Below are 14,393 nucleotides of genomic sequence, written 5' to 3' on the forward strand. Positions count from 1 at the left end.
CAGCTCACAGTCCTGACAGATCAAACACTTGCAAGTCATGCAATAAGCGTTGAGAGATTCACTTGAATGCTTTGGACAATTGTACTTTGAAGCTATGTCTGCTTCTTCAGGAAGAACTAGATCGTGTGTATTAAATGTGGCCATTCTTTTGTGTGAATCAGTACAGGGCTTGCAAAGGAAACAGCAGCACTTACTGCAGTATCTAACAGACTCATCTGCTGACTGGCACTGACCACATGACTGGCCACTAGGTGTAGCTACAGCAGTACTGCCATCATCTGTAGCTGCTGGACTAACTGGAATAGGTAAGGGTTGTAGAGTTGGTCTCAATGATAAGCTGGTGATATTGGGACCAAATTGAAAGGAAGACTGTGGAAAAGTGAAGCTCTGTCGCTGATTCATTGCTGTAACTAGGGTAAGGAAACTAACCAACAAGTAACTTCAAGTGTAGGAGGATACTGTGTAAGCTGTTTATGTAGGCGAGGAAGTGTAAATTTTTGGTGATAGATCTAAACTATAATCTAATTCTTACAAAAATAAAGAAAAAACAAAGTCTATTAAAAAGTTAAAAAATCTAAATACCGATAAAAGGACAAACAAAACTGCATTAATCATCATAATCATAACCATAAACATCTTGTTGTGACCAATGCACTTGTCTTGGTTGAGGATTGTAGTAGTGCTGTTGGGAGTGAACTTCAACTTGACCTGATCTTTCTAATGTGATAGTTGTCATCTTTTCACTAAATTCATCGTCATTAATGAGAAGCTTCACTGTCACTTCGTAGTCTCCTGCCTCTAATGATTGGAAAGTAATTTTCCACTTTTCACTGTCCCCACCAAGAACTTTTGCTGTAGAACAATTAATTTGCTTTTTCGAAGCACTAGCTGGAGCTGGACCGTTACACTTGCAGGAAATACTCAAATTGGGAAAAATTGCTTTATTTTGGTGTAGAAAAACTTCAGCTTCTATGCAGTATGTCCCATTCTTTACAAATGTAGCTCTTTCATTACCTCTTAAATGACTTGCAGACATCAATGCTACTATACTTTTTTTTAATTTTGCAGATGCATTGTGTCCCTGATATCCTTTTGGGTATAGCTGTAACTCAAAATTATTGACAAGCCTCAATAGCCCAATGTGTTGAATTAAATATTCTTCATTTGAAAGAATATCTGACATTCCTAGATGCTGTGAATGCGAAGCAATTGGGTAAGCTCCATGGTAGTTTTGGTATGGATCATGTGCTTGGTATGGATTAGCTTCTACTTGTGCTATGTATGCTAATGGTCCAAGATTTTTGATGGTTGAAGGATTCCAAGATAGAGTCTGTGATTCTTGCATTGACAAAAGTACTTGAGTACCCAAAATAGAAACTTCCAATTTGTCAGCACTACGAACTAATTGGTCAGCAAAATTTATTCCAGCTTCAAGTTTGCAAATACCAGTTTCTACAATATCTTTTTCACAATAAAGTGTTTTAGAGAAACCATTATATTGAGTGTCTACGTCTCTTAAAAGAGTCGCCTTGCGCTGTTCCAACTGTAACTTGAGGGCTTCAAAATGTGACGTGATGAAGGACTTCATTTTATCTGGATATGTAGTGACATGTTTCTCTACTAATGCAATTGTCTTGGCGTGTGAACGAAACGTTTCCAAATTAGTTTGCAGCTGATCACGATTTGATTTTAAACGTTTTTTAATATCAGTTGCAGCCTCTTCTCCTGGCTTAAACTTGTGTCCTTGATGAGTGTACAAGGCACAGTCTCGGCATATTACAACTTTACAAGAGACACAGTAAACATCAAGCAATTCCTTTGGATGGTTTAAACACTTGAAAGACTTTGGTTTGGGCTTCATCTGTGCCTGGCTAGGGTCAACCACCTTATGAGTCTGGAATGTGGCCATACGTGTATGTGCCTGATGGCAGAGGTCACAAAGATAGCTTTCACATTCACAGCAAAAGCTCACTACTTTTTGAGTTCGACATTGGCCACACTTTTGAACCGGAAGGCTCACTTTACCAGCCAGTTGTGTGTTGGCCAATAATTTATCAACTCCGCCAGTCCCTAGGTTGTGTTCAGTTCTACACAATGGACATTTGACTGTTCTACTTCTGACCGAAGGAAGCCTGCTAAGACAGGCCCTACAAAAACTATGAAGGCAAGGTAGTAGACGTGGATCAGAGTATGTAGATTGACAAATAGTACATATCTCAGTCATCTTTGACGCCATTGCAATTGGGAATTTGGGATGGGAGCAAATGAGCCACACCCTTTTCCTTTGTAAGGATTGCTGCAAATATTTATATAGCTACCCTTGGTAATCTATAAAACTAATATATATAATATCGATAATTAAGTGATGAAGCCTCATTTTACAACACACTACAATGTGTTATGTTAGTAAAGAACTTTTCAATGATCCTTGTTTCTTTTATTGGTGTGGTACATCCTTTATAGTCATTCCAACCTGGCCTGTAATGATAGGAGAGGCCCATTGTATCAGGAACTATGTATTCTTTTAAGTACTTGTCTGACCGATAAGACAGCAGAAGGTGTCCCCATGCAGTGAATACTGCATCAGGTTTAACTATCATCTTTACTGACTGGCCTCCTGTTTCAAGACAATACTCAGACCTCTTGAAGTAAACTGGTAGTGAATCAACTCTCAATCCGTCACAGCTCTTTGAGTTTAATGCTTCAGTAACAATGGGCAGGGCCTTGGAACCTCTGAGCAGTGCATTAGTAAATATGAATGAACCAGCTCTCCTTGCTTCTTCTATAGTCTCCAGTTCTCTCAGCATATCTGGTATGTTGTTGTGTTTCAAAGGAACAAAGAACTCATCTGCATCATTCAGTCCGAGATATTTCACTTTATGCATATTCTCCCAAATACATTCAGATATAACTCCAGTCTGTCCATAGTAGTATGAATCAACACTGGTTAGTGGTGGCTCCAACTGCCAGTCCAATACTTCTACTCTCCCCTTGTCAATGTAAGGTCGTAATACGTTATAAACCTCCTGTGGAGCCTTCATTTGGAGGTACAGCATTATGACTTCTGCTCCTAACTCCATGTTCAACTTGACCCAATCATGAATGACTTTAGGGGAAAGGTTCTCAAATGCTTTATGAAGACATATCCCAAAATTATATTTAGGCGGTTTATCCTCAACAATCCTGATGAGAATAGAATCAGACTCAGCAAGACATTGTTTGTTGGTAGATATTGTGACATGTGATACAGAACCTGTCTGATCAGGCATTAACGGTGGACTGCGTATCAAATAAAGTACATAGGTGTCTCTGCCTTTGAGAGAACCAAGTTCTAATGAGGTAGACAGGCAAGAGACAGCCTGGTTATATTTATCATAAATCTTGAGGAATATGGCTGGAGGGTGTCCTTTCTTCTCATACTGCATTGATAGGAGGTTAATGCTAACATTGTTCCCATCTCTCTTGTCAAGGTAACCTAGTCTCCTTATCTAGTAAAACAGACTTTACTAGTGTAGCATTGTGAAATGATTCTTACAATAAACTCTTTTGATATTTGTATCCAGAGGTCACTCTGATTGTTAGGATACTGGCCATGTCTGAGTGGATCAGGTAGCAGCTATTGAAGGAATTATTAAGCATTATCTACAGACATGACATTACCTTGTCTGTATGCATATGGTCTTCCTCCTCCTCACCATAGGTACTAGCAAGAGTACTCTTGATACTAGGTCCTTTTCTAGTATCCATGATCTCTCCTGGAGCCTAAAAATAAACAAGTTTATACTAGCATCCACCACCTCCCCCATCAGCTGACTCTACTCTGCTACAATAACATACACTTACATATCTGAACACAAGAAAGAGAAGAAGAGCTAATAAGACTGCTAAGAACAACTTGGTGACAAACTTCATCTTTCCTTAGCTACTGAGGAATGGATATTCACGGGTATTTTTCACAAGTGGCAATAAATACCGTCAGTGCTTAACACTCAAAACAGGAGAATTGTATTCATAATATTAAAAATAAAAAAACAATGACACAATGATATTCATTAGTTATTGTATTTCAGTTATTGTTCCACCTATTGGTCCTCTGATGATAAGATGATCCCTCACTATTCCTCCTATCATAATGTCCACCTCCTCCTCCTCCTCCTCTATGATGATGAGAATATCTTCTATTGGATCTGTCTCCTCTATAATCTGTGAGATAAAACAATAGGTAATGGATAAATACCTCCCACAAAGTGTTTATGGAATTTGGAAACAGAGGGCAAAGCCCAGGGTTTACAAATTCCATTTAACACCTCATAGGATGTTTATCTGTTTAAACACATCCATGGAGACATAGTTATGACAAGCAGTTAATTTGTCGTATTTTTGCATCATGTAGTAGTCTCCACAGCATTTGGAAACCTCATTCATATCATTAGCATCAAACAGAATTATTCATGAATAGTTTAAAATAATTATACTGACCCCAGTAGTGTTGCTGATCCTCAGGTCCATTATAATACTCCTCATACTGTCCACCATGATAAGGTCCTCTGCCTCCATGATAAGGTTCTCTACCTCCATAAGGTCCTCTGTTATGAGGTGTGTCCCCATGGTATGGTCTGTTGTGAGGTGGGTCTCCATGGTATGGTCTATTGTGAGGTGGTCCTTCATTGTAAGAGTCCCTTGAGTACTCATGGGGGTACTGTTGATCAGGAGGGACGTTGTCATGGTAACTGGTATATGAATAGTGTCCACTAGTACTCCGTACAGCAGAATAGGCACCTCGGTCACTGCTTGTAGCCACGCCCCCACCCTGGTACCCTGCCCCACCCACTTCCCTTAACCTCTCTCCTTCAATCCCTTTAGTAAGTTCAGGTCCTTTATTAGAATGAGTCTGGTCAGTAGGTGTGGTCACTACATTAGTGTTAATGTTAGTTTGTATTGCTAACAGTCGTTCATCAAGAGATGGTTTGGATTCTCTCTGACCAATCACTGGCTTCACGTTACTCTCACTCTCACTGCCAGTGGGCGGGGCCTGACCTGGTGAGGACACACCCTCTTGTGACGGCTGTATTGTAGACATTGCTGATGCTAGTTCCTGTAGTTTCTCATCACTCAGTGTTGATAGGATTGACTGTATTCCAGACTGGCTGATGCTCCCGCCGCTACTGGTACCAGCTGAAGGAACTGGCTTGGTTTCAGCAGTAGCTTCTTCTTGCTGTTTATTGTCAAAATCCTTTGACTCGCCATAAAAGGAAACTTTTATTGGTACAGTAGGTGTGTCAGGAGGTGTGGCTCCATCAACTCCAATTTCAACCTAAAGACAAAATAATGATTATAAAAAAATTAATTGGATAAAATGATTTTACAATAAATAGCAATTTATAACCACACCCCTACCTTGTGTTTCCGCTCTGTTCCAGTGGCTGTTACATGTACGTCCTGTGGTTCTGGTACATGTACATGTGATGAAGGCCTCCTCTTTGGTGGAGAGGCAGTTGTTGGTATGACGACATTTTTAATTCGAGTTATAACACACAAGAACATGTCCTGTCTGGTAGGAGGGAGTCCTAAAATAATATTAATTATTTCCGTTATTATTATTATTATTATTAATGTTATTATTATCATACCTGGTCCATCAAAGGGCATTATTTGGGGTGGTATTGGCTCATTACTCAACAGTGGAATGATATACATATCCTTAACAAAAGCACTGCACTGCATCACACCTGTACAATAAATAATAATAATAATAATAATAATAATAATAATAATAATAATAATAATAATAATAATAATAATAATAATAATAATAATATGTACTTATGCTGACCGTATCTGTGTTTATGAATGAGGTACTCCATCATTTCAATGAATTCCCTTTCCTCATACTCTATCCTCTCAAACCTTAGGATGACAATCTCCTAAAGGAACACAGGAGGAGTCACTAATGATATTCATTATTATTATTATTAATTACCTTTGTTGTTGAACACTTCAGTTTGTCAATATAGTCCCATACCTGAGCATGAGCTATTCTTCCTACTATCTGTATAGTCTGGGGAAATATCTAGCAACAGTATCACCACAGGGTCCCTACCAGTTGGTACTTACCTCATGGAGTCCCTGGGCCCTTCCTGAGACATGATAAGCAACTGCTGAAAAGGTAGGCATGGCATGCATGCTGATATTACCAGACCATAGAGGGGGAGGGAGGGAGGAGAGAGGAGCAGCTGGTCTGCTCAGTGAGTCAGGAGAAGTGACTATATGATCAATACCTTCCCTTGAATCAGGACTAACAAGAGAGAGTGACAATAAGTTAAACTAAGAGACACAATGTACCTCTTGATCACTGAATCATCATCATCATTAGTAGCCTCTTCCTCTTTGACAGACTGAGTTGGTTCATTCCCAGTGCAAATGGAACAGTTTTGATCAAATACATGAGTACCGTGCTTAGACGTGGTGTCATTCAGTAACGAGAACATTAGAGAATCCTAATAATATACAAGGACGTACACAGTACATGTACATGTACATGTATTTAAAGTCTCTTACGGCAGGTGGTGTGTAAATAGGCTCATTCTTAGTTCCAGCTGGTCCAGTTGGTTCGTTGGTGGTTGAAGATACTTCATCATGAGACTTTACATCAAGTACAGGAACCGTCTGTAACTGAAGCTCATGGACAGTTCAGCTGCTAATGGACTTACATTATCCCTCTCAATCTCAACCTCTCCTTTGTAGGTCATCTTACGAACCACAGAACTCATTTGGAGTTCTTCCTTGGCCACTTCCTGTATCATTTCCAGTTCTTTCTTTATTGTCTTCTCTCTCCACTCCGCCAGTTCTCTCGATGCCAACTGCTCAGGACTCATCCTCACCAGCTGCTTAGTGGAGAGCTCACCACACAATATCTTCTTAAATAAACCCTAAAATATAATAATAATAATAATTATTATTATCATTAAAATTACTTCATTTTTTGTGTCCTTCAAATTGAATAAAAGGCTCCTGCACTTGACACGATATTTTTGATTCGTTTCCTAAAACAATAAAATAACATTAAAACACATTAATACCCTAGGGACCTGGTTGTGTAGGTTGTATAGCTTCAGTTCAATGTCCTTAGATAACTTAAGAATCACTTCATCACTTGGTCTCTCTTCTTCTGGTACCAACTGAGACCTGATAATGGGAGTGGCTAAACCACACCCACTGCCACACCCCTTACCTTGTATGCAGCACCTGTTTCAGAGCCTTTTGGGCGTGGCTCCGAACTGATTCAGTGTTAAACTTGCTACCAGCGGATTCATCATCTTTCCTGTCCTCGTCCTGAGACTTACGAGAGGAAGGAACCTTTTTAGAACCAGGAAGGACTACAAGAGAGTAAAGTGGGTGTGGTTTATTCTAATTAGTCCCCACCTTTAGTCGATGGTACATATACTTTATACGTGGGGTGGTTCTTGATCCAGGGTAGGAGGGACTTCTCACTAGGGGCTGCCAGACCAGTCAGTATCTTCTTGCTCCTTGTATCCACTACAGTAACACCACCTGATCCTTTGCCCAGTTCAGACCCAGTTCCGTGGGACAGGCCGAGGATGGAGAGCTTCTTTAAACTGAACTCAATATGTCTGTCATTAGAAGAGAGGGTAGCAGTAAGTAGTGTATACCATGTGTCTCTTACTTCTTAATGCATCCTTCACTGCAGTAGATGTTACTGGTAATGGCTGATCTGTCACACCCTGGACCACCACAAGTACATTTTTCCTGTTTAACTGGTTTGACTGGTTGAGAGCTCTTTACGTTACCTGATGATGCTGCCTGTCCTCTCTATTGAGGTGGATCCATTATTACATGTACATGTACATGTACTATAGGTACCTTTTCTAACAGCTGGTTGATCTGTTTGGTCCTTAGCTCTTCTCTTCTTGATAACCTCATGCTTCTGCTCTTTGCTTTCTCAGCCTTTGAAGCAACTTCATTATCTATTAATACATTAATAATAATACATTAATAATAATAATAATAATAATAATAATAATAATAATAATAATAATAATAATAATAATGATCCATTAATTAGACTAGCATACCGTTACAGTTGATACAGAGGTAGTCCTGCCCGTTCCTTTCCATCCTCTTCCCCTCGGCCACACTGATACCAACGCAGTCACCGTGGTACCACTCACCACAACGATCACAACAAATCATGAACCTAGTCCAGCATACAAATAAATAAATAAATAAATAAATAAATAAATAAATAAGTGTATACCTGTCATTATGAGGCTGTTTACAGATACACCAAACCTTGTCAGGATCATCACTGTCCTCTTCCTCTTCCTCTTCTGATGATGAAGATGATGAACCAACTCCTTCATCATCATTATTATTATTATCAGAAGGTGTGTCTTCTTCATTATTATTGGATTCGCACTGTTCATCAGTTTGCTGACTTTGCTCCTCTTTAACTTTTACTGTCAACATTAATGATAATAATAATAATCAATAATAATAATAATCAATAATAATATACCCGTCCTCTTACGTCCGTCAGTGGTTCCAGAAGGTTCTTGAGGTATGCTTGAGGTATTCTTTGGTTTCTTAGCTGGTAAAGGTACTTCATTTTGTTCGCTGGTTCTTGACCTCAGTCTCTTGGAGCGTCTGAAAGTGGTCACCTCCTCAGACACACCCTCCCCCTCCTCCTCCTCCTCCTTCCTCTCGCTGGTAGTACTTACCAGTTCATCAGGAGCTGGTAAAGGAGTAACACTCTCCCCATCTTCCTTCATTACTGTACTACTATCTGCTTTATCACTAACAAGAACCTGTAATTATATCAATAATAATAATTAATTAATTAATTAATAATTTAAAAAGGGTTTCCCACAGGTTTTTGGTATAGTGTTCATGCCAGCTGCTGCTTCTTGTTAGCATAAAATGTAGTCAAAGTCCCTGTACTATAGCACAGGGATTTTGGCAAAATTTTGCCAAAAAAAGATAAAGAATTCTCCATTTTTATAATTTTTCCTGATACACATACATGTTTTAATGTTGTGTAGAAAGTTTGAGTCAATTCCAATCAGTTTTGGATTTTTTACAATTTTTTAAAGTTGCTCCAAAATTGGGCCAAAGTCCCTGTACTATAGTACAGGGATTTTGGCAAAATTTTGCCAAAAATAAAAAGTAAAGAATTCTCCATTTTTATAACTTTTCCTAATACATATACATGTTCCAATGTTGTGTAGAAAGTTTGAGTCAATTCCAATCAATTTTGAATTTTTTACAATTTTTTAAAGTTGCTCCAAAATTGGGCCAAAGCCCCTGTACTATAGTACAGGCATTTTGGCAAAATTTTGCCAAAAATGAAAAGTAAAGAATTCTCCATTTTTATAACTTTCCCTAATACATATACATGTTCTAATGTTGTGTAGAAAGTTTGAGTCAATTCCAATCAATTTTGGGTTTTTTACAATTTTTTAAAGTTGCTCCAAACCATTGACACATACAACCCAAACATAATATTAGAATCATTAACTTATTAAAGGTTCTTAAAGGTTCTTACTTGGTTGTTATTATCTTGTACAGAGTCAAATCCTCCTGGAGGTGGTGTCATTTCCAACGTCTCTTCAATACTTGATATCAGCTCGGTTCCAGTGGTACCAGGATCAGCTGATCCATTGTTTCCCTCTTGTACCAGTGTCTTGTTAATGTCCTCATCATCAGCCAGTCCAATGAGAGGTACCGTACCAACGTCCCCTCCACAGAAAATGTCTTCAAATTGTGTTGATAGTAGCGGAGGTCCAGGTCCCTTGGGCAGGTCAGGTAGAGTCCATTCAGAAGGAAAGGAGGCGTGGTCATCATCTTGATCCATGAGTGGGCGTGGTTCAATCAATATCACTTCTATTATAAAGGATGGTAGTAATGAGGCCGTACTGAGGACTAACCTTCTACACTAAGAGTGTCTTTGAACTCAATCTTTGATGAATATCTCTTCACTTTAGGAGGTGTCACACTTCAAATACGCACGTGCATATTTTAATTTTACTATTGTTCTTTTAATTAGAAATAAAACTTCATGAGAGCACGTTGGGATCTTATTTAATTTTTCATTAACCCAATCCGTTTAATTAGAAGCAAAACTGCATGCTTAATGGCCGCCAGACTGAGAAGACAATTTCTTTGTTTATTTGCTCAGGAACACACTGACCTGAGGCTACAGGTGCACGTGTATATGCTACTCAATTTTGAATATTATATTGCAGGAATTGAAATCAATAATATCCATTCTTAATGTCAACGTTACATTCAATGAAGCAGATTATACAAATAAAGTTGTTATTAATAATAATATTGTTATTATTATTATTATTATATTGCAGAGTCCTTTCCTAGTACTCAGTGCTTCATCTGATGAGGAGGTTCAATCTATCGCCAGGAGATCAGTACTCATTAAGTACAACACCCACACATTTAATTAATTATACTGTATCATACCTATAGGAGTGTGTACCAGCTGATAGGACGGGGGAATTGTTACGATAGTTTGAAGACATGTCTCATGGGACTCCCAACACATGTCATGGTAGAATTATTATTATTTTATTTTATTTTATTTATTTAATTAGGAACCTTATTCTAAACCAGGTTATACATTTTGTGTGAGAGTCAAGTCTTTCAATAAGAAACTGAACACTTCATACATGATAAATGCAATTGAAGTAATGAAACCTATATAGTGTAGGTATATCATTGTTTTATCATACATTATATAGTGGCTCTCATTCCTTCCCTTTGCTGGTAAGGTTAATCTCAGTGAGCCAATGCATGAGTTCCACCTCCTGGAGGATTATGGAGAAAGACAGGACAAACCTCCTGAGCATCCTAAGCAAATATTCTTCTGTAAACTGGTAATAATAATAATAATAACAATAATCATGATATTATTATTATTATTAGTTATCGATAGGTCAGAGACATTTAATAAGTACCTATTCACTGAGGACAAGGCAGTTCATTGGTAATACATCAATGGACCCTCTCCTCTCACTAGTGATGGCTAACATGGCACAAGTACATTAGGTCATGATACAGTATCTCATTCCTCATTACAGGTCTCACCAGGTAAACTGGTTTATGATCCTTTTGCTGGCTCAGGTACAGGCTCTGTTCAAACTAACAGTCTCATTGTCTCATGTAGGGAGTATACTGATAGCCTGTGCTCATTATGGGGGCTATGTACTGGGATCTGATATAGACTGGACTATAATACATGGGAGAGGTGATAATGATAGAAATACTAATACTACTACTACTACTACTACTACTACTAATACTAATAATAATAATAACAATAATAACTGTAATAATAATGATTGCTATAGGTAAATCCTCCAGGTCATCAAGTGCTGGAAAGTGGAGAGGTTAAGCCTAAGATTTCATTTTGAATTATTTTTTTAATTTCAAGGACGTCATGAAAGTGTTAGGAATAATTTGTCCCAATATTCACTAGAGCATCAGTACATTGATATGATGGTCTCTGATGTGTCCAACTCAGTCTGGAGAGAGAAAGAAATCATTGATGCCATTGTGACTGACCGTAAGATTGTTACTATTATTATTATTAAACTATTATTATTATTAATGTCGTTATTAGCTCCTTACGGTATTCGTGAAGGGTTGAGGTGTATTGATGACACTCTAACATCAAAAGAAGAGGAGGGACAATTGTGAGATATTTTGTTTAATTTTATAAAAGTTTATGAGATTATTTGTAAAGGAAAGAGATCAAGTATAACTTGTCAGCAGTTATATTTGACTTACTCAAACTGTCAGCAAGACTTCTAGTAAAAGGAGGTAGACTAGTGTACTGGCTGCCATTCATCGGGGACAAGTAATGAACTGATACTTTGTGATATGATGATAGCTGATTGTACTGTTCCTGTCTATGTCATTTTTAAGGTTTGATCCTAGTTACATTCCTAAGCATCCTTCCCTGTCTTTGGTCTCAATGTCTGAACAATGTCTATCACAAAACTTTGCATCAAGATGGCTGATCACTATGGAGAAGACACTGCAGTTTAATTCATCTTTGGAAAAGGTATTCTTCATCCATTCCTTCTAATAATTATCATCATTATTTATTTATTTTATATTTGTTATTATTGTTGTTATTTCACAGGATCTGGTTCATCCTGACTTAACTCCGTTTGATGATTTTAGAGAAAAGTATTTTCAAAAGAAATAAATCATTACTAATGCTGTAATGCACAACAATTATTAAATATTTATTATTATTTAATTCAAACAGAATAGTTTCACTTTGTTTCCCTCAGTTGTCATAATTATGCTGTTTTCCCAACAGCAAATAGTTTCACTGATGCAGCTCCAGCAGCAATAGCTACTTCTTTACAAGCTCTTAATGTAGCACCACTTGTCCAGACATCGTCAAAGATAAAGACTTCTTTGTCTTTCATTTTTTCAGGAACACTGACTTCAATTGTTTCTTCATGTCTAGTCTGATCTCTTGCTCCCGGTCCACCTTCTGTTGATTTGGGAACTTTGCCTGTGCGATGTAACAGAGTCCTACCATCAATGATGTTATCCCTAGCAATGAATTGTCCCAAAATACTGTACAATAGATTTCCTTCTCCAGTGGAATCTTGAGAATGTCCTGGTGCAATAGCAATGACTACAGGAGCTTTGACTCCACTTAGGATGTCTTCTTCTATCCATGTACAAACATCAGCTTCAAACTCATTCTTCCTGGTAGGATCATATAATATTCTTTGTTTAAGGAAGGAGAGAGTTTGAGAATCACTTCCTGGCCTGTGCTCAGGATTAGTTCCACCTCTGTACGGATGGTAGTCTATCATGTAGTCATCAAGTTCCATTTCCAATCCACTATTAATTGTGTGTTAAGGACAAGGTTAATGATGGTGTGACTGTGCTATCAGGTCAGGAGACTTTCCTTATCTATCATTGGCCTCGCCCAGCTTTGCGTAGGCGAGGACTAGTCTAGGTACTCGTTATAATAATATCCTATCACTGCCTAGGCCCTATTGTAGATAGGAGGAAGATAGAGTGGTTTCAGTGACGTCACATTTTGACGTCATAATTACTTCCGTATGGCAAAAATTGATGAGCCTCACTCGTTTACAGCAGTAAAGTTGCTTCTTCTATAACTTCTTTCATACAGTACAAGGCAGAAAATGAGTAAAGTTATAGCAGTAGTAAGCAGAAAAGTAGCGATAGAAATAATTATAGGAGTAACAAGACAAGGCTGTGTTCACTTCAGCCGCTTCACTGGTTCTCTATCCGAGGAATTTTTGCTTCCTTTGCATCCCTGAGTCCAGGAAAATGAAAGAGCAGCATGAATTAGCCATGCTCATAATTAAGGAAGCCTGCCAGAAGAGTTTATATCGCTGTACAAATGAATGGCAAAGTAGCCATTTGCCATACGGAAGTAATTATGACGCATGCTGTGACGTCATATGAAACCGCTCTATAAGATGAAAAAATCTGCTGTTGCCATAATAATTATGATGACAATAAAAATTAACATTAATACAATAGGTGATTGAGGGATTCAAGAAGAGAAAGCGGTTGCTCATGAGTCATATCAGTCAATATCTGCAACAGCCTGTACATGTTCATTTAACAGATGCAAATGGCAGCAAATCAGACTCTTACAAATGTTATACTAGCAGTAAATATACAGTGCTAGCTATATTATCATTATTATTATTATTATTATTATTATTATTATTATTATTATTATCATTATTATTATTATTATTATTATTATTATTATTATTATTATCATTATTATTATTATTATTATTATTATTATTATTATTATTATTAAGCTTTATAGCACGGAATAAAAAAGTGTAAATCAGAGGGTAATGAATTATGTGAGCTGAAGGAAACCCAATAAATACACTGGGCCCCTACTTCAAGCTATAAGCTGCATATTAGTCTCATTGAGGAATACTAAATTTAGAGTGTGTATTTTTTGTTGATAATAACAGGGATATAATAGACTAACGTAACCGGGATTGGTTACGGACCGGAAGTCAATTATCAGACTCTGTAATAATATCCTATCACTCAGACTCGCCATCTTGAAAATCATAACAGAGACTGCAAAAAGTTTTTATACACAAATGATGCGCTCACGTGATCCCGTTGCCAATCCCGGTTACGTTAGTCTATCCCTGATAATAATGATTAAATCATAGATACTATATACCCCTGGATATGAAACACGGGCCGACCGGATGTTCTGAGGCTTGTTTCACCGGAAATACGTCATATTACGTTTTCATTCAGAATAAAAATAAAACAATGATAAAAAGTATTATTATTATTGCTAATAAAAGTGTGATTTTATG

General features: G+C 37.6%; 4 protein-coding genes across 5 annotated transcripts; 1 reads left to right on the forward strand and 3 right to left on the reverse strand.

The window, feature by feature from the left end:
* Positions 1-494: 494 nt before the first annotated feature.
* Positions 495-2,275, reverse strand: LOC109581646 (tripartite motif-containing protein 45-like). The gene has a single exon (XM_019995940.1). It carries the CDS (start codon positions 2,234-2,236, stop codon positions 608-610), a length of 1,629 nt encoding a protein of 542 aa, XP_019851499.1. The 5' UTR covers positions 2,237-2,275; the 3' UTR covers positions 495-607.
* A 30-nt stretch (positions 2,276-2,305) lies between these two features.
* On the reverse strand, positions 2,306-3,932 carry LOC109581647 (beta-1,4-galactosyltransferase galt-1-like). Its single transcript, XM_019995941.1, has 4 exons — positions 3,844-3,932; positions 3,661-3,762; positions 3,536-3,616; positions 2,306-3,488 (listed from the first exon to the last, which is right to left on the reverse strand). Exons 1-4 carry the CDS (start codon positions 3,910-3,912, stop codon positions 2,379-2,381), a joined length of 1,362 nt encoding a protein of 453 aa, XP_019851500.1. The 5' UTR covers positions 3,913-3,932; the 3' UTR covers positions 2,306-2,378.
* A 38-nt stretch (positions 3,933-3,970) lies between these two features.
* LOC100634061 (death-inducer obliterator 1-like) lies at positions 3,971-10,031 on the reverse strand. Of its 2 annotated transcripts, none has more exons than XM_019995936.1 (21): positions 9,945-10,031; positions 9,563-9,900; positions 8,549-8,825; positions 8,276-8,477; positions 8,094-8,215; positions 7,882-7,985; positions 7,685-7,830; positions 7,423-7,631; positions 7,232-7,376; positions 7,089-7,185; positions 6,975-7,043; positions 6,711-6,929; positions 6,559-6,666; positions 6,343-6,497; positions 6,115-6,295; positions 5,981-6,070; positions 5,834-5,924; positions 5,631-5,729; positions 5,398-5,567; positions 4,480-5,314; positions 3,971-4,203 (listed from the first exon to the last, which is right to left on the reverse strand). In XM_019995936.1, the coding sequence occupies exons 2-21, from the start codon at positions 9,869-9,871 to the stop codon at positions 4,067-4,069; spliced, it is 3,765 nt and encodes a 1,254-aa protein (XP_019851495.1). In that variant the 5' UTR covers positions 9,872-9,900; positions 9,945-10,031; the 3' UTR covers positions 3,971-4,066. The 2 variants fall into 2 exon arrangements, with proteins under 2 accessions (XP_019851495.1, XP_019851493.1); XM_019995934.1 differs by having other exon boundaries at positions 8,537-8,825.
* Positions 10,032-10,048: 17 nt separating this feature from the next.
* LOC100634188 (tRNA (guanine(10)-N2)-methyltransferase homolog) lies at positions 10,049-12,331 on the forward strand. Its single transcript, XM_019995942.1, has 15 exons — positions 10,049-10,219; positions 10,263-10,331; positions 10,380-10,453; positions 10,501-10,582; positions 10,626-10,718; positions 10,773-10,907; positions 10,957-11,070; positions 11,112-11,154; positions 11,198-11,278; positions 11,382-11,420; positions 11,465-11,596; positions 11,654-11,726; positions 11,777-11,890; positions 11,959-12,097; positions 12,179-12,331. Exons 1-15 carry the CDS (start codon positions 10,151-10,153, stop codon positions 12,242-12,244), a joined length of 1,323 nt encoding a protein of 440 aa, XP_019851501.1. The 5' UTR covers positions 10,049-10,150; the 3' UTR covers positions 12,245-12,331.
* The last annotated feature ends 2,062 nt before the right edge of the window (positions 12,332-14,393 follow it).

The sequence above is a fragment of the Amphimedon queenslandica genome, unplaced genomic scaffold (assembly GCF_000090795.2).
Source record: "Amphimedon queenslandica unplaced genomic scaffold, v1.1 AMPQUscaffold_13427, whole genome shotgun sequence".
In the NCBI taxonomy this organism is placed as follows: domain Eukaryota; kingdom Metazoa; phylum Porifera; class Demospongiae; order Haplosclerida; family Niphatidae; genus Amphimedon; species Amphimedon queenslandica.